This window comes from Dryobates pubescens, chromosome 8 (assembly GCF_014839835.1).
Source record: "Dryobates pubescens isolate bDryPub1 chromosome 8, bDryPub1.pri, whole genome shotgun sequence".
NCBI lineage: Eukaryota > Metazoa > Chordata > Aves > Piciformes > Picidae > Dryobates > Dryobates pubescens.
Genome location: NC_071619.1, coordinates 3483809 through 3507595, shown reverse-complemented (window position 1 = coordinate 3507595; position 23787 = coordinate 3483809). Strand labels below are relative to the sequence as shown.

The 23787-nt window shown below is 43.6% G+C and overlaps 1 protein-coding gene across 1 annotated transcript in view; it reads right to left on the bottom strand.

The window, feature by feature from the left end:
* Nucleotides 1–11738, bottom strand: part of RAB11FIP2 (RAB11 family interacting protein 2) — a 38360-nt gene extending 26622 nt beyond the window's left edge. Inside the window, exon 1 of the mRNA XM_009909422.2 lies at nucleotides 11123–11738. Coding sequence (XP_009907724.2) covers nucleotides 11123–11475 — 353 coding nt within the window. The 5' untranslated portion in view covers nucleotides 11476–11738. The remainder of the gene's footprint in view (nucleotides 1–11122) is intronic.
* Between the last annotated feature and the right edge of the window lie 12049 nt (nucleotides 11739–23787).

Here is a 23787-nt window from a genome sequence, read left to right as displayed (position 1 = left end):
TATGTTATGTGTCTGAAGAAGATGGATCGTTTTTCCTTCCAGTTAATAACATTTCACTTCTTGGTAACTGATTCCAGAAACACTTCAAGTCATCTACAGAGTCAGTACAGAAAACACACAGCAGAAGCAAGTGTAAATATTTTTGTGATATAGAACATCACAGAAACTGGAAGACAAGATAGCCTACTTTCTTTACAATGCTTCTTTGGAAGAAATTCTCTTAAAAACAAACAAACAAACAAACAAGCAATACAGAACCATAATGAGGAAACCCTTGCTCAGACAGATCTTGCCTGTGCAGAAAAAAGTTCCCAAACCAAAGCAGACAACAAACCCCAAACCAAAAAAAACCCGCCTTGAAAGCAAGAAAGTCCTCTCAGGATTCCTTAGATAGACACTAAACAGAAATATAAATATAAATAAGGCTTATGAGTGTTTTAAGAAGCTTGATAGGCAGAGAGGATCTCCATTTTTGACATTCAAATGTAATGGCTCAGGCTATACTGCAAGAAAACATTCTCCTTCTCCCTCTTTCCCTCCTCTCCTACATTAATACTGCCTCTATGATAAGATTGCTAAATTTTCATATGCTTCTACTTAGGAATTACCAAAGCATTAAATTGATGTGTGAGGCTCACTAACTTGGTTTAGAATATCAAGACACAAATTTTTAAGCTTTTGCTGCATGGAAGACGCCTTTTCTTTTAAAACTTAACTAAATTGTTGACATTCTTGGACAACTACTCTGTCACTCACTACCAGTACTCACCTGCTGATGGCATACCTCCGGGTACTGTTCTGACCCTCACCAGGTTTGAAGGAGAATTCCAATACACTGCCTTAGCAGCCTGCACATTTGTTTGCAAAGCAGACCTTGAAGAACCTGTCACTAAAAATAAGGTCAGCTCAGAACACCAATGAACTCTTCTTACCCTAGGAAGGTAATGGAATGGCATAAAGGAATGGACCTCATACGTGCTGGGACCAGGTTAAACACCGCTATAGAATAGACTAGACTAGACTAGACTAGAATAGACCAGACCAGACCAGACCAGACCAGGCTGGAAGAGACCTTCAAGATCATCGTGTTCAACCTATCATCCAACACCACCTAATCAACTAAACCATGGCACCAAGCACCTTATCAAGTCTCCTCCTGAACACCTGCAGTGATGGTGACTCCACCACCTCCCCGGGCAGCCCATTCCAATGGGCAATCACTCTCTCTGTGTAAAACTTCCTCCTAACCTCCAGCCTAAACCTCCCCTGGTGCAGCCTGAGACTGTGTCCTCTTGTTCTGGTACTGGTTGCCTGGGAGAAGAGACCAACCTCTGCCTGTCTACAACCCCCCTTCAGGTAGTTGTAGAGAGCAATAAAGTCACCCCTGAGTCTCCTCTTCTCCAGGCTAAGCAAGGCCAGCTCCCTCAGTCTCTCCTCATAGGGCTTGTGTTCCAAACCCTTCACCAACTTTGTTGCCCCACTGATTCCAACAGAATTTAATCATAAACTTTTTACTCCAGAAAAGTTCCTCTAGACTTTGTTGGAATTTCTATTTGAATAATAGAAATCAAATAGGATCAAATCACAGAATCAGACAGGTTGGAAAAGACCTCAGAGATCATTAAGCCCAACCTGCTACCCAACTCCTCCTGACAACTAAACCATGGCTTCAAGTGCCACATCCAAGCCTTTCTTGAACGCTTCCAGGGACGGTGACTCCACCACCTCCCTGGGCAGCACATCCCAATGGCAAATTACCCTTTCTGGGAAGCATCTTTGCATAACAGACAGACATTTGATTTTATTAGGCATTTCAAGGAGGTTTCTTTGTTACCTTGAAGAGTTTATCTTGGTTCAGTTATAACGAAGGTTCCATATGCTTCAGCCCATAGTAAGACAATATGAGAAGCAGACTCAAATCATGATTTTCTTCAAATTCAAAGGCAAATAATAATTTTTATTTTTTTTAAACAGATGAGAACAAATGCAGGCAGTGTGGAGCTGCACATGAATGAGGCAACTGAGTCTGTAAATGTTTCTTATTAGAATCTGCTCCTACAACACGTGGGCGTGAGCAACAAATAGCAAAACCAGCACTGTGTGTAATAGAAAAAAGAACTGGAAAATGAAGTCCACTGTTTTCAGATAACAACATTTGGGCCCTAAAATGCTAAATTCCACTTGCACCACTGCCAATTAAAAAAAAAAAACCAAACAACCAACAAAAGTAATGCATTAGAAAAGCCAGTAAAACTTGCTATTTTGGTTTTGTTTATGGTACTCTCCTCTTTTTTTTTTTTGCCACAATAAATGCTCCATTTGTCAGGCTGCCACGAACTTATTTCTACAGAAAGCCTGCACAAAGCAGGAAAATGGCCAATAACATAGAGGAGCAAAACAGGGTGGCTTTTATGGGAGCAGATGCCCTTTTATTTAATACCCAAATATTACATCCAGTCTTGCAGACAGTCTTTATTTAAACAGACCTTGTACAGAGCCTGGCAAATTTTCCCGACTTCAAAAGAAGCCCCACTGCCTTCTGAATTGCATTCATACCTCTTGCTTTCGCCTTCAAATGTCCTGTAGGACAACCTCCTCCACACAGCCTCTAGTTTTGACTTTCCCCCTATGGTTTCCATCAGAAAAACCTTTGCTTGCCTTTTTTTGTTTTTGGTTCCCTTCCTCATCTGTTTTTGAGTGTGCTAATGGGCTTCACCTGTCTTGCACAGGTTTCAGATCATTTTTGTTTTGTAAGTATTCTGTAAATTGCTACTCTGTAGGCTGACAATTTTTTTTTTTTTAAGAGAAGATCAACATTCAAAGCTGAACAGGAAAAATCCTGCTGACCAGTCAGCCCTGAAAATTCAGCCCCCTATCTTCAGAGGCGCAGCTATTTTCTAACCATGCCAAAATGACTCAATTTTGGCCATAGCTCCAATTAGGGGTGGGGAAAAAAGCAAACTCCTTTGTTTTTAAGAAAGACAATAACCATCTTCTGCATACTATTACAGTGAATTGTGTAGTATTAGCAGTACTGAATCCTTTAGCTTAGTAAACAGACAGGAAGAGTGAAAGAACTGAAATAACTTATGATACATGAGCAAGTAAAAAAAATTCTGTCTATCCCATTCAAATAGTTTGATCTACAAACATATTTTCAATATAACTTCTTCACCTGTTCTCTTCCTCCCCTTTCACTGATTTCATTTTTTCCCTCCATCAACCTGGTCTTTCAACTCACTTTTGCTTATCTATACCATTTTCCTTGCACCCTTCATCATGCACTCAGCAAGTATTTGGAAACCAGTATCTTGTTTCTCTTCTGGCAACAGCTGATGCTGCCCTGTGAGGAGACACTGAGGGAGCTGGGATTGTTTAGCCTGGAGAAAAGGAGGCTCAGGGGTGACCTCATTGCCCTCTACAACTACCTGAAAGGTGGTTGTAGCCAGGAAGGGGTTGGTCTCTTCTCTCTAGCAACCAGCACCAGAACAAGGGGACACAGTCTCAAGCTGCACCAGGGGAAGTTTAGGCTCGAGGTGAGGAGAAAGTTCTTCACAGAGAGAGTCATTTGTCATTGGAATGCGCTGCCCAGGGAAGTGGTGGAGTCACCATCCCTGGAGGTGGTCAAGAGGGAATTGGATGTGGCACTTGGTGCCATGGTCTAGTCATGAGGTCTGTGGTGACAGGTTGGACTTGATGATCTTTGAGGTCTCTTCCAACCTTGGTGATGCTGTGATATCTGTAACCAGTGCTGAAGATTGAAAGGACTAAAGGAACTTCCCCACTTATCTTGCTGCTTCTCAAATGTACCACTTGGTCTTCATTCTGCTGATTGCATCCTAATTTCTTTTTGCAAAATCTTGCTTTTAATTCACAAATTAAGGAAGGAGTTACACAAAAAAACACCCAACCCAACCAACCAAGGAACCCAAACAAACAAAAAGACACATCACAGCATTCACAAGGCTTCTAATCTTCATTTTACAGGTAAAATCAGCATCCTACTCTGCTAAGTAACGTTAAGCTACTACACAGCAATGAGGTAAACTTTCTACACCACCAGGTACTTCTAACATTACCCCTACAAAACACCATCAAAATCCCATCAAGAGAACACATCCATTAGCTGTCACAGGAAGGAAAATCTGAGGGCTGGAGCACCTCTCCTATGAGGACAGACTGAGAGAGTTTGGGTTATTCAGACTGGAGAAGAGAAAGCTCCATGAAGACCTAATTGTGGACTTCCAGTATCTTAAGGGGGCCTACAAGAAAGCTGGGGAGGGACTTCTGAGGGTGTCAGGGAGTGACAGGACTAGGGGGACTGGAGCAAAACTAGAAATGGGTAGATTCAGATTGATGTTAGGAACAAGTTCTTCCTCATGAGAGTGGTGAGACACTGGAACAGGTTGCCCAGGGAGGTGGTAGAAGCCTCATCCCTGGAGGCTTTTTAAGGACAGACTGGATGTGGCTCCGATCTAATGTCAGGGGTCCCTCTCATGGCAGGGGGGCTAGAACTAGATGATCCTTGAGGTCCTTCCAACCCTAACAATTGTATGATTCTTCACCTTAGATTTCCATTTACAAGCTAGATACCCTGAAGAAGCTTGCTTCACAAAACCCCACTAACATAAATGTCCACAGCTAATGAATAAAAACCACCATCCAAAGCCCAGAACTGTCAAACATTTTCATTAGCAGCAAATGCACTTTGGAAAAATGCAGAAGTATGTTTTGTGACAAATCATTTAGATACCACACCAAAAGTCAGCAAGTAGGAAGCATAAAGCAGGCAGCTGAGCACAGACTCGGCCCGTGTATGAAGGGAAATGAAGAAGAAAATGGATTATTTATTAAAATAAGTGATGACATCCACAAAGATGAATGCTATTACTTTCTGGAAGCCAACTGAGATATACAAAGTAGAGTTTAATAATAAAGTTTAAAAATAAGTATTTCAGAGTGACATTGCAGCACCACGAAACATATGGAAACTGACACATATCACAACAGCCTCACTAAGAGGTTAGCTAATACCAACTGGAATCAAAGTAATTAAAGTGGTCTTACCTTACTTAGCATTTTGCCTGAAGACTGTGTGTGAACACTTTTATTTCAGAAATAAAACAACTAAAGGTATGAGAATTAAGGCCAGTTACTTCAGTGTGGGGGGAGTGCACAGAAAATGGAGAAGCACTTCAGTCCATATGGCACTCAGACTCTGACTCAGAATTGTGACTTACTCAGAGGATGTCCTTGCATTTGCTGCTGAAATGTGAATGCTGGGAACACTGCTGGATAATTTGACAGTATTGCTCTAATCCCATTAAGATACAACTGGGCCCAACTTTTTGCTTTCCCCCCATAACCATCTTTCTCTTCTGTTCCTCACTACAAACTTCCTTTTTTAATTTAATGAGTGGTACCACAAAAGCAACAGCACAAATCCGTATGGATCCTACAGGATGCTCATAATCTCTGTGCCTTTAGCAAATCTCTCAGCTGCTAATCTTCCCACATCTAACTGGAGTGGAAAGGTTTTTCTCTTACTTTAGCCACTTGGGTAATTTCTGTTAGAGCATGTCACTTCCACGGCGATTGAATTTGATCACCTAAATGCACTTTTTTTTCTGGTTTAAACTAAAGATTCAGACCCAGGAACTTCACATTTATAAATTTTTATGTACTGCAGATTTTTTATTTTAAGACACTAATAATTTAGAAGCATTGAGTCCATACCCCAGTATCTATTTACTACTTATCTACTCGTTCATAATTGGAGTTGTATTTGAAGCCATCTAATCCAGCGCCTGCCTCTCACTTATGGTTCTAGAGGTGACAGAGAGAGGACATGCCAGAGGCAGTCAAAAAGGGGACACTAAACATATCCAAGAGGAAGGCTGCCCAAAAAACACAATTTTTTTTTAAAAAATCACTATTATTTGGCAGGAGCCACATGATTTTCATGTCTCAGCAGCACTAAATAAGTGCTTACAACACAGGGTTATTGATCAGGGTCAGTCAATTCTTTTTGCTTGTTTGTTGCTGAGAAGCTGGTTTTGACTGTTTTATATGATCAATGTAAGCAGGGGAGAAGCATGTTAGATAAGGCCAAGATTCTTTCATTATGTTATGGTCAAAGCAGCATGTATTTTTTACAACACTGCTCCAGCCTGAGGGGGTGTGGATATATGGTTGAGGAAACAGAGGGGAAGAGAAATTGTCACAAACCAAAGGTGTCCTCTTCAACCAAATTTCTGTAAGAATGAGCAACTCTATCACCTGCCCTCCTCAAATTTGTGACATTTCAGACAGGTGTTGCATCTTAAATCACTACAAAAGTAGCTCTCCAGGAAAGTTTATAAAGGAATGGACAATAAACAGAGTGGAACTAGGAACAAGGGTGAAGCAAATGATGATTAAATAGGTAACATCAGAGTAAAAGCTAACAGAAATTAGTTATTAGAAATTAGTAACTAGAAATTGCTGCGTTCATTTAGCACAGAGGGGGGGGGGGAACAAAGCAAGCAAGCATTAAGAAATACTAGTAAGTAAAAAACTAGAGGAAATTAAGTCATACCAATCAATGAGTATTGTTTTAATCCATGCTAATGGATAATGCTATGCATTCTTGGCTCATCAGCAGTATTAAGGCAACCCTAAGTGTACTGAGATTCTTACCAAAATGGAAATATTCTTTACTCCAAGACAGTCATTAATCATTTACATTCACAACTGCAAGAGCAAAAGTTGTGTGTTTGTTCTGCAACAGCAGACCACAAAAGAAACATTGTCATGTATTTCTCAGAAGGCATTTAAAACCACACAAGATTTTACTGCGTGAAGTAAAAGCTGTGTCAGAAATCCAAGATCTGAAAACTCAAGCTAAATACACTCCCAGTAAAGCAGCATCCCCCCCCAGCTTTCTGAACTATTGTTAAAAAAAAAACTCAGGAAAATCTCTTGGCATCTGGAGCCTTGTTTTTCAGCTCTGGAGAAAGGAGTAGTAAAAAGAGCTTGTTCATTTCCAAGTGCAGCAGTGGTGGCAGAGACACGACTTGAGCCAGCCCAGCGCAATGGGCATTTTTGCACCAAGACGGAAAGAAACTGAACGAGGATCCTGCAGACGCTTTGGCTGAAAGCTCTGGAAAGGACCATCTGAGCTACATCTGGACCTAACAGTTCCAGGAGTTCTCACTCTGAAGAATTAAAAAAAAAAATAAATAAATCACCAGTTTCAGAAAGAAAGAGAGAGGACAGTGAATGCTGGAGCAGACGGAATTTTCACTACCAAATTACAGTAAGTATTCACCGCTTTGTTTCATTAAGCCCTGTGCCAGAGTAAGTTTATTAGAAGGCCAAGGCGCACAAATCCTATCAGGAGGCCTCTGCCTGGAAACTTTACTGCAGAGAGTAGTGTTTTGGTTTGTTTTTTTTTTTTTAAGATGTGACAAGTAACAAAAAAAGCTACAGAGAAACCCAAAATTATTTTTCTGTAATGTAATGCTTCTGAAGCTGCAGATCACTGGAAAAAAACCCACCCTTCTTTCTTCCAAATTAGAACAACTGCTTTAAAAATACACAAAAAGCTGAACATCACACACCCCAAGGTCTTCTGAGGAATTCAGAATCAGCTGGTAGCCTTCACTTCTCATACCTCTTAACTAAAAAAGCACTAGGGAATTGCTGACAGGGTTCAGCATTGTGCAGAATATTAAATATCTTTTTTGCAATACCCTGGTGACTCTTGAGTCTGTCTCTTACAGCACCATATGTACAGCTGTGTTGGAAAGAGGAAGCTATTAAATATATTAAAAAGTAGAAATATTACCAATAGACACTTCATCAAATAACTGGATCTCATTCATCCCCAAACAAAGCAAGAAATGTTAAGGTTACATCAACATAAGAAAATAACTCTGGATTTAATAACACCACAAGCCTGTTGAACATATTTGAAAGTAAAAACATTGCTTAATAAAACAGATTAGTGTTTCTGAAACAATGAATACAGCTTTCAAGCATCACAATGCTTTGGTAATAAAGACATTGGACTTGGTCTTGAAAGGCACTGGGCTTCTCAGTTCCCACACCACAGTTACGGCTAGAAGGTCTTCGGGTCCAAATATATTACCCTTAGTTTACTGCCAACACAGGACTAAGAATATCTTGTATCAAAAAAAAAAGGATTTAATAAAAGGCAAAAAGGAAAAAAAGAAAGAGTGTTTTGTTTGAGATCACATTTGCAAATGTATTCTTGAAAGCCTGCCCTCCTCCAAGACAGACGTACAAATATTGCGTTCACATCTCCAAGCAATGCTTAAAGGAGACGGCAGCAACACAGCCACATTCCACCCAGGCAGACAAGTAGAGAACCACGGTAACTTCTCAAAAACATTTCGGTGCTCAAGGACTCTGAGTTATTTCTTTTCAAAAGTGAGTTTCAACAAGGTCTTTCTCTAGGCTTCAAAGCACCTTAAGGCAGCAACAGGAAATCTGGACTTGCAGTGGCTCCCATCTCTCACGAATTCAAATCTGGAGTAAGTGAGAGCGCGCTGCCAAAAATCCCACCAGCCGCCTTTACGCTTCTAGGAGACTTTTACAAGTCAGCTTGAGAAGCCTAACATCCATTGACTTTTAATATGATTTTAAACCTTAAATGCTCAAGTAACTCTTTCAAGTAGGAGTTAAGCTTCGTAACAATTTCCCCATAGGCCCCTATCTTCTGCTGTACAGCTCGCGGAAACGCGCAACTTTCTCGGGGAGCCTTGGTAAATCCAGCAGCGGTCGTAGTGCGAGTTCTTCTCTCACACTTCAGAGGGAATGAGAAAATAAAGAACCCCCCCACGAAGCCCTGCTAAGCACAACTTCATATAGAAACACTGAAGAGAGATGAATGGGGAACCATCAGAAGGACTCTGGCAATTACCTCACAAAGTTCTGCAAGAGTTTCGTAAGGCTCCAAACAGTACTTTTGCTAAACCTGGTTTGGTTCCTCAAAGAGGTTTTGTTACAGTAATAGATGCATTATTTACACACTTGCCTCCAGTTTCTGAATACATATTCCTATTTACATTTACAAAACCTTTCTACACATATTGTTTTCACTTCATTCATTCACCTTTTGTTTTTTTCCTGTAGAGCAGCTTAGTATAAACTAAGGCAGCTGCCCATTGACTTGCAACTGATGATTAAATAGTTAAGGTTCATGTCTAAAGAGCACTGAAATTCCTAGAATCAAGTGTAAATAGAAATTAATACCCTAAGGCTACAGGTATTACTATGTATTGCATCAAGGCAACTGGTTTGTCCTTAAAAGATAAGCAATTAAAAAGTCTTAACACTTTCACAGACTATGAACCCACAAGAGATTTGGCATGGACCTGCTCTTTCCCATCGAACGGTTAGCGAACAGACTGTTCCACTCAAAATTTACTGTGCAAAAATCCCACAAACACCAAGGCAAAGAAAACTTTGACTTGTCTTTGGTGTTCCTTCAACCTCAGCCATGGCACATAAGCAGGACTAGGTTTTGAGATGGTTTCTGCAGCAACTATTGTCTGATGAACAAGACGTGGCTGGTGTAGCTGTACTGATTTCTGTCTCCAACTGCCCACTCTGCTGGAGGTTCACACCTCACAGAGCATGACAGACAAACAATGCCAGCCTCTTAATCATCTTGATGCGAAGCCTAGCATCTTACCACAGGCCTACCATCACTAACAGAAGAAGTACCACTTTCATTTTTACAGCTGAGGTTTGGGCATGGGAGCTTTCCTACTCTATTGCTGAGGTGCTAAAGGAGCGGCACCTGGGGCAGGGACTGCTGAACCACTGCAGAGAGGTTTGTCAGCGCTCACAGAATCATCGAATTGTTAGGGTTGGAAGGGACCTCAAGGAGCATTTAGTTCCACACCCCCTGCCATGGGCAGGGACACCTCACACTACAGCAGGTTGCTCACAGCCACATCCAGCCTGGCCGCAAAAACCTCCACAGATGGCACTTCCACCACCTCCGTGGGCAACCTGTGCCAGTGTCTCACCACCCTCATGGGGAACAACTTCTTCCTAACACCCAATCTGAATCTACTCACTTCTAGTTTTGCTCCATTCCCCCCAGTCCCATCACTCCCTGACACCACTGCCTATGAACAGATAGCCTGGAGATCTCCATGCTGGTCTCAGACTACTTCTGTAGGGCAAGCACAGCTAAGCCAACTCCAAATCATGTATACACAGTCACTCCCACTGTATGCTTGCACCTACAGTTTATTCCCATACCTTTTGGAGAATAAACTACATCAGTACCAGATACCTTCATGTAGCCATGCCCTAACTAGAAAAACTAGGAATTTTAATTGTTCAGTTGAAAAACTCAGAGAGTTTGATACATTTAGAGTTCAGCCTAATGAATTTGTGTGATTGCTTTTTAAGGAAAAAAATAGTAATTATTTTTGGCCTCCCATTGCCAGAATTTACTGGAACCTGAAATTTTATTTGATGGAGGCTTACGTAGGTAATGAAGGAGGCTACTGCAACAGCAGCAATTTCTCTCCAGCCTTCTCTGTTGAGGCCTGCTGCAGAGAGCAGCCTGCAGATTGTGGCCTAAGCCTAATCAGGATCAGAAAATCACCGTGCGGCTGGGGGAAGCCTTCATTAAGTTACAGTTCATTGACCACTAAACCATAAGTACAAAGACACTTAGTTGCAGCAGTGGAAGGAAAACATTTTTAAAGAGAATGGTACCAAGCTTCAAGGGAGTCTTACTCTCATACAGGGTTCAAACTGGAGGAGGAGTTGAATGGGGACACGGCTCCATGCAGGATGGTGAAAACCAGACTGCAGCGAGGTAAGGTTGCCCACAAGAATTTGTCAACGAATGTCAATGTTATTGACAATCCTTCCCTGCTCAGGGCGACCACTGTGATTACAGTAAACCCTCTCAAAGAGGTCAGGCCTCAGTGACATAACTGTATATGTTAGGAGCTTTGAGCACATCACTGAAGAAACAAACATCCCAATTCAATTTCGAAGTACACCGGCAGTTAAGCCTACTGCTTCCCACCCTCCCCATGTGGAGGTGCAAAATACAAATGCTAATGAAATAACCCCAACCATCACTTACTCTGTTTTCCGTCTTTGCTTGTCTTCAAATATATCGTTCAGACTTATCGCCACCTGTCCCAAGAACTTGTCCAGCCCCACCAGCGACCTGTGCATGACAATCAGGTAGAGGATGTATTTTTCTGGATTCTCCTGCATGAGTAATCCAGGGAGCTCAAAGGAGGCCTCTTCTTTCCAGACAGGGTCCAGGGTCTTCTCAGCCACTGAGGTGGAGTATTTCTCCTTGCCCAGCTGTATGATGGTGTAGGCATCGTTGCTGCCATTTTTACCTTTTGGCTTCAGACCTTTGGCTTGAAGGACCGTAACTTGCACGTGAGTTGGGAACCACTTCTGGGCTTGCTCTGCCAGCATCATCTCTGAAGATCACAGCAGCAATAACCAACACCAAGTCTCTAGGTCATCGAGCTGCTTCCTAAGGGCACTTGCGGTGGAGACACCTGTCAGGGGCTCAGCGCGGTCCTTCCTCCGACGCTTCTCGCCGCGGGTGGCACTCACAGCTCCTCGGGTTCCCCCCACCCCACACGCCCTACCTGCGACTCCATGGCTAGGGGCTGCAGGGTTCCCCCGCAGCACCGACACTATTCCCCTCCTGCCCACGGCCTCGCCCTGCCCGCCGCCACCGCTCCCCTCCCGCCGCTGCCGCCGGCCCGGCTCCCCGCCGCCCCCAGGGCATCCCCCGGGCAGGGCCCCTCCGCCGCCCGGCCCGGCCGGCGCGCCGCGGCCCCTTCAGCGCGGCCCGGCCCGGGCCCCGCAGGCCGCCGGCGGCCTCCCCCTGCCCCTCGCGGCTCGGTGCCTGAGGGCGGCGGGCGGCGCGGGAGGGGGTTTCGCCGCCGCCCCACGCCCCGCGGGGGTGCCGGGCCGGGCTGCCGCGGCCGGCACAGCCGTCACGGCACTGCCCTCCCTCCTCGCCGCCTGCCTCAGCCTCTCGCCGCGCTCTCCCCCCGCCGCCGCCCGGCCTGACGGGCCGGCTCCGCCGCTTCCGCCTTCCCCATGCTGCCAGCGGCGGCGGCGGCCTCCGCGGCGGGCAGAGGGCAGAGGGCAAGGTTCGCTCCCACCCCGCCGCCGACCACCTCTCCTTCCCTCCCCGTCCCCGCCGCGCCGCAGCTGATCACCCGGGACGGGCGCTGTCAGGGGCAGCGGCCACCGCCGCGCAGAGCCTTCCCCACGCCCGGTGGTACTGCTTGAGGGCAGGGCGGGGAGAGGCCGGGCTGCCCCGAGGATGGGTGGACTCTCGGGACCCCCTTCCGCCAGAGGTTCCCGTTCCGTTAATTAATTCATCAGTGTTTATATTTATAGAGAGCTGCAGTGGAGCCGTGGGGAGGAGGGATCTTCTATGAACATCCATTGTCATTTAACAGTATATTTTAGGGGGCTCAGGGGTGGCCACGCAGCCAGCCACAGACTTGCGCTGCTCTGGAGCAAGCTCCTAGTCAGCCCATCGGAGAAGTTTTGGGAAGCCCTTTAAATTCCACCCTATCCAGCCACCCTAGCAATTGTGATGGATTTAAGTGAGAAAGCGAAAATAGCTGTCAGATGTTTTGAGGACACATAATTTTGTTGATGTACGCCTGGAGGCTACGTGCATGTGTGTGTGTGCACGCACACCTGTAAGGGCAGTCACAGGTATTAACTTTGATTCTACCAAAAAACACAGAGGAGCCCACACACAATTAGGGTTGCAAGGCTGTGCGTTACACCCTTGCAAACCATAACAAGCAGGGAAATCGGCAGCCAAGTCAGATAATACTTCATCCACCACCCCTCACTCAGGAGTCCTCAGCCTACGGCTCATGGGTTAGTGAGCAGCAAAAAGCTTGGGAGACCTCCTCATACTTCTGAGACCTACAGGAAATTAAAAAGTTAAAGCTGAAGGCCATTAGGGAGAGTAAAGTATGAAGCTGCCCACTGCACTTAAACACTGAGGGAGTTATTGCCCAGGGTCAGAAAAGGTTGGGGATCACCAGTCTACACACAGTCATTAGTCAGAGCCTCAACTCACTTTTTGTCTGTACACAATTTAAATAGTTATTTAAATGACCCTTAAGTTTTGACTAGGAATTACAATTAGTCTACATGCTGGGATAATTAACGCACCTCTTTCCACTTCCACATTGTATCTGATTTTTGTTGATGCTGGAAAATAGGTGGTGCAGCTGGAAACGCTTCAGGACATAGAAGCATAAAATTGTCAGGGCTGGAAGAGACCTCGGGGACCATTCAGTTCCAACCCTCCTCCCATGGGCAGGGGCACCTCACGCTAGATCAGGTTGCTCAGAGCCTCATCCAGCCTGGCCTTAAAAACTTCCAGAGATGAGGCTTCCACCACCATTCTTGGGATCATAGTTACACAGAAGCATGTAGGTGGATTATCTAGGGTAGTAATTTCTTAAAGTTACAAATAGTTACCTGCCTTGGTTTATAATGGTGAGACATTAATGGTCAAAACAAGGCTGCATGTCAACCCTTTGGGATAAATTGCCACCCTCCTCATCTGGAAATCACTTCCCCTCCTGCCCATCTGCCAGCATCCCACATCCTCAGGTATCTTTCCCAAATGTTTCACAGCAAGTTGTCCACAAAGCTCCCAGGGTGCTTAAGGAAAGAGGAGCAGAATTACGAGCTGGAGGAGCCAGGAAGGATTATGGTGACATAAGCGTTCTGCAGGAGTCTTAGGCCATAGTGGAAAGCCACGGGATTCTTGTTGGAAACCAGGGAGACATATGGACATCACATTATTTCTTGGATAAATTTTACCATGTATAAATTCTGTTTTGACAGAATATTCTTGATGGCACTCATCGAACCAAAACAAGAAATTAAGGTTAGGTAGGCAGAATGTATTTATTTAATCAGAAATTTAAGTCAAACATCATGTCTTTCATGCTGTGTCTTAGGAGAAGTTTTATGTGTTCTTATGCAGGGTAAGATTTGTGCCTTTTCCTTGGCTTTTATTGGCATTCTATAACTTGGTATTACCCTCTTTTTCTGAAGAGGGGGTGAAGGGAAGACATCTGCACACAGCTGAGCAGGGAAAGGTGGAAGGACTTCTGTACCTCACAGTACAATACCCAATCTGCCTTTTCTGCTTTCCAAACTAAGCAGATTATTAGTCCTCTACTCCTTTTATGCACAGGCTGGCATGTGAGAGGAGGAGAGTGGATTCTTTCTTTCTCATGTCAGCTGGTGGAGTGGGCACTGGGGAGATGCCCTCTCAGCTCCCCCACCCCTGTGCTTGAAGTCAACTCCGCTCAAAAGTGCACCAGATAGATTTTATTGCCTCTAGGGTCAAGTTCCAATCCAGCCTTTTGATTTTGTCCTCTTTGGGATAGGGACATTGTCATCTTCTTGAATGTGAAGTGTGATATGAATGACAAAACATCTCAGAGAAATAATGATATCTCCAGCAACACAGTGTCCCCTGGCACTGTGCTAGAGCATTAACCCAGAAATGACTCTGACTCTCGCTTGTTGAGCTGCCGCCACCACTCAGTGGCTGCATGCACTGTAGGTTTTGTTCATCACTGTCTGTGATCCAGTGAATGTTACATTAGAAAAGGCATTTTGTTTCCTGTGCACCACGCTGGTTACAAGGCCATACCATCCTTTCACTCCTGCTTTACCTCCCAGTGTTGAGATCAAGCACTGTGGATGCTGGACAAACAGTGTGGGAATGTCAGTGGTCATTAATATGAAATGCTTTGTCTTAGCAGTACAGTGGGAATGCTAATGAGGATGACTAATCTGTGAGAAACCATTTTTTCCTGCCTGAATTTGAAGTGGGCACTAACCAAACAACAGATCATGTGGGGAAGGATACCATGAAGCTGACAGAAGTGATGGGCAAATTCTGGTTTCACTGTCTCTTCACTGATTAGAATAAGCAGACTAAAATAGATACAAGAGGAGGGAAGTCTTGGGACTGTGCAAGAGATAATTAAAACTCAAATGTCTCTTGGGTAAAGGGAGGAATTCTTCTTAGATTGGGTTTTGGCAAGATCTGTAATTCATGCTTTCTCTGTGAGAAGGACTCACAGCTTTTTATGGATTAAGGTCACCACATCCCTTCTTCTAGCTAGCTGGCGTCATCAAAATGGGTCTTAATCCCAAAAGTTTATTTGCAGTAGTTTGTTTAGCAAGAAATAGCTGAGTGGGCTAACAACATGATAAAAGAGGGACATTATCTATAAGGAGAGGGGACACTGGAGCAGCCACAAGGAACATAGGGCAGATATTGCAGTTTTCTGTAGGCCAGCTTTTCTGACATTCCGGCTTTGGTGGCGTCTTCTTCAGCAGCAAAAAATTCTGGGCTTGCTTTTCTTCTTAGCTGTCTTTCCCCAACCGTACATGGGTGAAGGGAGGACAGTGAAAAGGGGCAAGGCAGATAGCAATACAGAAGCTACCAAGCATCCTCAGAAAGAAATCCTTTTTACCACAAGATAACACTCAAGGGAGCTCCTTTTGATAGCAAGCCCCCAGCAACGTTTTGAAACCCTCTAAAAGAAACAAACCCAAAGCCTGGAAAATTCACGATAAAACGTGCTCAGTGTGAGTGAACTTGGACAGAAAGCATGATACAGCTTTAAAAATGATTGTTTATCAGAGAACAGTATCTATGGTGTGTTTAATACATGGATCTGTAATCCTCATGTGTGCCATCTATCTCTATTACACATTCTTCCAGGCATTTCTGGCCCAGGAGATCTCCATTGTTTTTGAAAAGAAGGAATTCCAAGAATTACAGTGGGTTTTGGGGTTGTTTTTTCCTTCCTGATTTCAGTAATTTGAATTGCCCTCTCAATTCTCCCTTCTGAGCCAGCAGTACATCTGATTAAACACCAGGCTTGGTATTCTGGCTGCCCTTGCAAGAGAAAATACAAGAAAAGCCTTTTTGCCTGTGCTGCTGAGACAGTTCTGTCCTCTGCTTTTCATTTCCACTTGAGTACTCGCTGAAGAGGATCAGAGCAGTTTTGCTTACAGTGGTAAACTGTAGCAGATAATTTGGTGATTTAATTTCTCCCTGCTTTTTGTTTAGGAAGCAGGAAGCAGTTTGTTATAAATATTTTTATTTTCCTTTTGTGTGTGTGTGTGAAAATGCTCTCTCTTCTTTGAAATTATCTGCTGAACGATTCTTTGTTGGCAGATCTGGGCTGGTGTGTTTGTTTTGAAGGCTCTGTAGTTGTGATGCACAGGCTGGTTTTGTCTAGACATGTAACAAGCTTCTGCTTTCTGCCTAGCTGTGACTCTTGGACTTTCAGTAGCTGTTGCAACTGTCCAGATTGCACAGTTTCCGCAGAGACGATGCAGATCTCGAGTCTGAGCATTGTTGTCTGTTAACTTTATCTTAGCTGTTGTTATTTTTTCAATTAGTGACTTCTCCAGGAATCCACTAGAATTAATTGATTGCAGAAATCAAATAACTGGGCTCAAACCCACCGCTGTGAATTGGAAGGCTTTTCTCAAGCTACTGTTTTTGTCAGCTCTGTTGGTTTGAGGAGAATTCATTAAGCTGGAAGTATTTTGATGTAAATATTAAAATCTAGATGGGTATTCATCACATTTCTGTCCTGGAACCAAATTTTGCATCCCAAGGCATTGAAGGTTTTCTGCAGCTGGGGGAGTTAGGCACTGTCCTGCTCTGTGTGCTCTCATTTTGCTTTCATGTTCACTCTTGTGGAATGTCTCCTCAAGAGAAGAGGACATTTGGCCTCAACAGGTCTTCAGGCTCAACACTAGGCCTGAATCTTCTCTGATTATCCATTGTCCTAATAGAAATCTTGTACTTTTCATCCAGAAATCTGGAGTCACAGATCCAGTGGAACTGTGTGTAATATCAGATTTCAAACACATCCCAGGTACCACTAAGAGTGTTGGAAGCATCACCTTTTTTGGTTCATTTTTAGCTGAACTTGTTTCACAGCTTTTCAACACTGTCATCCATCCTGAAGTTCAAAGAGGCTTAAATGCTGTAAAACAATCATCAAATGCTATAATTAAACTTGCCAGTCATCCAGATTTGACCCAAACTGCCTGTGTCTCAAGCTGTTAGTCGGCTGTCAGGGTTAGGTTTCAAGTCAGCCTTCAAAAACATGAAGACACCTAGCTCCCAGCCTTTGCACAAATGTTAAGCAGGCAAACCATTTTGGTTTTCTGTCCAAGCATCCCCATCATATCATAGAAACACAAACTGAGGCTCAAAGAGTTACACTAGAGATGGAAATTGGCTAAGTGATGTCTGTTTTCAGACCTAAATATGCACATTCTCTCTGGTGTTCAGTACATCTGCGATGCTTGAAGGTCACAAACGACTTCTATGCATTGCAAATGGGCATAAGAAATGTAAGAAGAATCACAGAAACATTTAGGTTGGAAAAGACCCTCAGGATCACCAAGTCCAACCCAGAACCTTACTCTACAAGGTTCAACCCTAAACCATAGCCCCAAGCATCACATCCAAACAACCTTTAAACACATCCAGGCTTGGTGACTCCACCGCCTCCCTGGGCAGCACATTCCAATCTCTGACCACTCTTTTTCCAGTCTAAACCTACCCAGTTGTAGCTTGAGGCCATTCCCTCTTTTTCTATCACTAACTACCTGTGAGGAGAGACCAGCACCAGCCTCTCTACAATGTCCTTTCAGGTAGTTGTAGGCAGCAATGAGGTCAAGAGTCAAGGCTAATTTTGCCATCTTTGCAGAGAATAATCTTTTTAGTTCTTGACAGAACCTTAGAAACATTAGCAATAGAAACAAACAGCTTCAAAATTGTGACCTTCTTCTGTTTTTCTAATGAAGTAGAAGAGCAAAGAAAAAAAAGGAAAAGAAAGAAAGAGATTTTTATCATTGTATTAGTATGAGGCTTCTTCAGAGGTATTTCTCCTGGGTTTAAATAACTCATGCATTTATTCTGTCTGTATAAGTCTCCAAGGATCTGAGAGACCATTACCTCAGAAATTATCCAAAGTTATCAACTCCCTTAAGGAGAATTTCAGCAAATACCAGAAAATTATGTTGTAGGAAAAGTTCTTAGTAGTGGAAGTTGTGAACTACTTCTTTCCCCCCCCACCCCCTTCAGGATGTCAAAGTGCTTTGTAGGGCCTACACATTCAACATCAGCAGGGCCCCATATGAGGGCAGACAAAAGAGAATTATTTGCACAAAGGTTAAATTGCTATACTTCAACCATTCCTTTCTGTCCTAAGCTAGCAGTCCCAGCAAGCAGGTAAAACACCTATCCACCTTAAAGCATAGCGTGCTCCTCAAGTGAAAAGTCCTCCTTGCAGTTTGGTCTTCTTTACTAAAACAACACATTTAAGCTTCCTGCTCATTCCTAAGAATTTTTCCCAGGCTTAGCTGCCCCCAAAGTTTCTTCCCAGGGAATTTTTTTTTTTCTACCAGAGGACTACCCCACATCTCTTCTGTTGTTGAAGGGCCTAATGGAATCCACCTGCAGCACTGAGTCAGCCGTGATTAATCTGCAGTTAATCTGCAGGGCCTCAACACCTCCTGCCTGTTGGTAACAGGAGAGCCCTTGCTCCCTGATGATACAAAACAACAACAACAAGAAGAAGAAAAGTAGAATAAAATGAAGTATTTTCTGGAGGAAGGAGGGTTGGTGTGTTTGTTACACTTGGGCTTAACGCGTCTGCCTCCCTGGTAAACCAAGACATGAATCGTCTAGTTCTTCACCCCACGTTGTAGAGCTGATATGAAGCCCAGAACAATATTTGGCATTTTTGGGGTGAATTTTTGTCTCTTGCTGAGCTGATGAATAATTCAGATTTTATATCATCGTTGCCTCCTAGCAATATAAATTTCAATTTGGCTTCAGCAAGGTCTTAATATAAATATGTGATTAGAGAAGGAATCTAAGTTAAATTGCTGTAGTTAAGTTTTATGTGCGTTAAATGTGTGTACTCCAAGCACTCTTCTCCAATGTTAGTTACAGCCCTCCTTTCTTTGAAGCATGGTTTATTCTTAGAAAACTCAAGCTGCTCCTAAAATTCTGCTCCCAGTAAGAGACAAATTAGATAAAAACAACTTATTGAGAGGAAGGAGCTTGCAGAGCTCGCACAAGTCAGTCATGGAGTGCTGCTTGATAGCGTTCTAAGCCTTTTTTCTTTGCAAGAATTATCCAATACCCAGTCGTGCAACAGATAAAATTTCACTTCTCCAAATATCTGTAGTGCATCTTCTTCCCAGCACCAATGGTTGGAAGGATTGTGAGGGCTATGGGAATTCTGTAAATTTATTTTGGCACTGCCTTGTGCTTCAGGCATCCTGGAAATCAGTGCTGGCTATGTTCTCATAGTCTGGATGTAAATTAGCCATATGTGCATTAGTGGCATTATTTACAGATTGAATTGTGCAACTATACTCAGGGCCTTAGATAAATTATTTCTACATTGGGTCCAATTTTTGCTGTCATTTACAGTAATATAAATCGGGAATCACTCCACTGAAGTCAGTGGGGTAATTACTTTGCGTTTTCTCCAGTGTGATGGAGTGCAGAATTTAACCTCTGATTATTTGCAGCTCTGAAGCTCTTTCCCCTACGCTAGGAATCTATTGAGGCTCTTCTGTCACTTTGTCCTCTATCACTTTAGAGCTGTGCTCAGAAGATGTGCTTATGAAAGCAAAGCAATGCAGTCAGACTTGGTTCTTTTTAGAGTCTGGGTAAATAAAAGTGAGAAGAGTTACCTGGTGTTACAGTCTCTTGTTAAATACATAACTTTGCTCTTCATGCTTCTTCATCTTGGCTTCTAAGTAGGAGTTGCTGTGGAAGTTTGCCTTGGGTCAAGTCTCACTAAAAAAAACCTCTAACTGACCATGTTAGCATATCACTAAAACCCTCTACCTAACATGTAAGCATATCACTAAAAACCTCTAACCATGTAAGCACATCACTAAAAAACTCTGACCATGTTAGCAAATCACTAAAAACCTCTAACCATGTAAGCATATCACTAAAAAACTCTGACCATGTTAGCATATCACTAAAAAAAGTCTAACCATGTTAGCATATAGAAGTCACCTTCTGAGCTTCTTCACCCCCCACTTTGAATGGACCTTGCTTTGACAAAACTGATTTGTTTGCTTCAATTGGTAAGTTAAGTATGAAATCAAAGATGGTCTCAACACAAAAATAGAAACCATGCAAACACATCAGCAATTGTTCTCCAGAAACAGTCTCACTGATGCTGGAGAAAATATGATTGTCCATGTAAGGGCCACAAGGATGATCAGAGGGCTGGAGCACCTCTCCTATGAGGACAGACTGAGGGAGTTGGGGCTGTTCAGTCTGGAGAAGAGAAGGCTCCGAGGTGACCTAATTGTGGCCTTCCAGGAGGGGGCCTACAAGAATGCTGGGGAGGGACTTCTCAGGATCTCAGGTAGTGATAGGACTAGGGGGCATGGAATGAAGCTGGAGGTGGGGAGATTCAGACTGGACGTGAGGAGGAAGTTCTTCCCCATGAGAGTGGTGAAACCCTGGAATGGGTTGTCCAGGGAGGTGGTTGAGGCCCCATCCCTGGAGGTGTTTAAACCTAGGCTGGATGAGGCTCTGGCCAGCCTGATCTAGTGTGAGGTGTCCCTGCCCATGGCAGGGAGGTTGGAACTAGATGATCCTTAATGGTCCCTTCCAACCCTGACTGATTCTATGATTCTCTGATTCTAACTCCTCTGTCTCATCATCCAGCAGCATATGATGTTAAGGCATCCCAGTGCTGGATGGAACTTCGTAGCTGTGGTTCAGCAGCTCATGTAAGAGGAACACACTGGGAAGCTGGTTATATCTTTCTCAACTCAGTATTTCTAATGAGAAGAAGATGTCTGAATGTTATTTTATATAAGTCATAATCATTTGAAAAAATGCATTAGCAGGCACAGGTCTCATAAGGGAGTTTAAATCATCTCCATATTTTGTTTTCTTTCAGCCTCTCCTTTGTTTCTTTGCTGCTGCATCTTAATTTTTTCTCTCCCCCATACTCCTGCAGCAGCATGTCCACCTCCAGCTGCAGTGATAGAAAAGGCTGTATAATTAAATGGGCCACTTCAGCCATCTGATGTTCTTGCTAATTAATTTATCTTAGTGTCCTGCTGCTCCGTGGGTCTTTCCATCCCTAGTGGCAACATCAAGAAGTCACAGAAGTGTTTAGGTAAGGCATTAATAATTGCACCATTGCTGGATTTGAGCAGACTACAGAAGCAGAAGACCAACATAACTGTGCAGATACACTTTACTCAGCTCAACTCACCCAAAGTTGTAAGTCCTTACTTAAACACCACCTGATATTTAATTGCTGAAATCACAGAAATTATTGCAATCACAGAAACACAGATTCACTTCAACATTTAAGTATCCAGCATGTTCCCAAAGAAGTTTTTCCAGGCTTTGCTATCCAGAGGCAAGCCTGAAATCTAGGAGTTGGTGAGAGAAAAGAGGTACAGTGGTACAGAAGAAAGATTACAGGTGGTGGGTTGTTCGTGGGAGCAGTATCTTGGACAAAACACAACCTGGCTCCATGTTTCAATTTTCTACAGGAAAGTCTGGCCAAGGAGAGCTTTGGGAAGGAGAGATGGAGCTGGGCACCAAGTCACACATGGGTGACAGGGCTTCCCAGAGCATCAGCCTTGCTGTGAGGAGGGGACTGTTTGGGATGTGGGTTTTACTGGGGTTCATATGCTAACGCTGCTATGGCCAACTGGTTCAACTGAGTAAGACTGACCCTGCCCCAACACATCCTTGGTCATAGGGATCATCATGATTAACAAATTTGGCAACTCTTTCAGTGAAGATGTTTCCCTAACATCCAATCTGCACCTCCCTTGGTGCAACTTGAGGCCATTTCCTTCATTCTATTGCTTGTTACTAGGTAGAACAGACATAGAATAGAATAAACCAGGTTGGAAGAGACTTTCAAGATCATCGCATCCAACCCATCAACCAATCCAACCCATCTAATCAACTAACCCATGGCACCAAGCACCCCATCAAGTCTTCTCCTGAAAACCTCCAATGATGGCAACTCCACCACCTCCCCAGGCAGCCCATTCCAATGGGCAATCACTCTCTCTGTGTAGAACTTCTTCCTAACCTCCAGCCTAAACCTCCCCTGGCGCAGCCTGAGACTGTGCCCTGGCCAGAATGCCTCCACCTGGGAATCGTGTACCCAGCTCAGTTCACAGACCTTTTTGTGCCAAAGAGCCACCCAGACTTGGCAGAAAAGCTTCTGGAGTGAAGAACCCGTGACCCTTTAGTAGAAATTTTCCTGATGAATAATTAACCTCACTGTTAATCCTCTCTGCATTATCCATAATCAGAACGTGACCATTGCCAGCTTCTGGGGCTTGATTCATTTTCATATGCTAAGTGACAGACCCCTTACAAATCATCTCCTCATGAAGGTATTAATATAGCATGATCAAGTCTTTCTTAACCTTTATTTTGATCAACAAATTAGGCTGCACACATCTGTCCCTATGAAGCAGATATTCCAGATCTTGAAATCATTCTTTTTGGATCTATTTTCAATTTTCCATGGCTTCTTTGAAGTGTGAACACCAAGACTACTCATGATATTCCAGTAGTTTTCCCACCAGCTCACACACAGCTGTACTTCTTGTGCCAGAACCCCTGGCCCAGTAATTCTGCTGCTAGCTTAGGTTGAGGAAATTCAATCTAGGGTATTAAAACACTTGCTCTATATTTTCCCTGCATAATTGGAAAGCAGTGAGAGATCAAGCAAAGGCTCAAATATGGGGGGGTGGGGGTAGGGGTGGGAGGGGGTTGGAGGGGAAAGTTTCCAATTCTCAAGTTAATTGTCCTGAAAAGTTTGGAGAAGTTTACCACAGAGATACTCTCCCATGGAGCAAGCAAGTGCTGACTGTAGGTCTGTTTATGCTTTGGACACATCTGTATGGCAGCAGCATAAAGAGTGTGGCATGCTGTTTAATATCTGTCAGGCTTCTTTTTTAAACCACTTAATAAGCATGTATGTAAATTCTACGCAATAAAAAAAGTTCTAACAACTAGAACAAGAATAACCTTTTATGTGGTGGCTCCCACCCTTAATCCCAGCTTCTACATGCCAGTTCCTCCCCCCACTTTCACATCCCCATTTCTTGACAGGTGCCAGAAGGTTGCAGAATTTTCTTGTGGCTTCACCATGGGAACTGCCATGTTACCAGGAATGAATTTGACCCGCTGAGCAATAAAGCTGAGGCAAAACACTTAGGCTCTAGCCTGGATGGGGGAGTTGCTTCTCTTTCTGTTGGCATGTTTGACTCTGGCATTTTTTGGTTTGTGTGTTTTCAGTCGAGGATTGCTCCACTTTCATTCACCTTCCCTCTAACTTCACCTTGAGAAGTAAAAAGGGCTTTGAAAGTGTTGTTTTTCCCAGCAACAGCTGCTGCTTTTAGCGTCCAACAGTCTTTAAATCCACAGAAGGCGAGTTTATATGGACAGGGAAGCATTAAATGCTAGGAAATGAGGGTCTTTAGGTAACTGTTCCAGATCTGCTGTATCTGCAGTTACAGCAAGCAGTGGTGTAGGTGGTGTTCTTTTACTGGCTTTTAATGAGACACATTTATTACTGCCTTGCGATAAACCAAAGTAAAGCCATAAAAGTGACTTTCATTGAACAGTTGTTTTGAGTCCTGCCTGGGTCT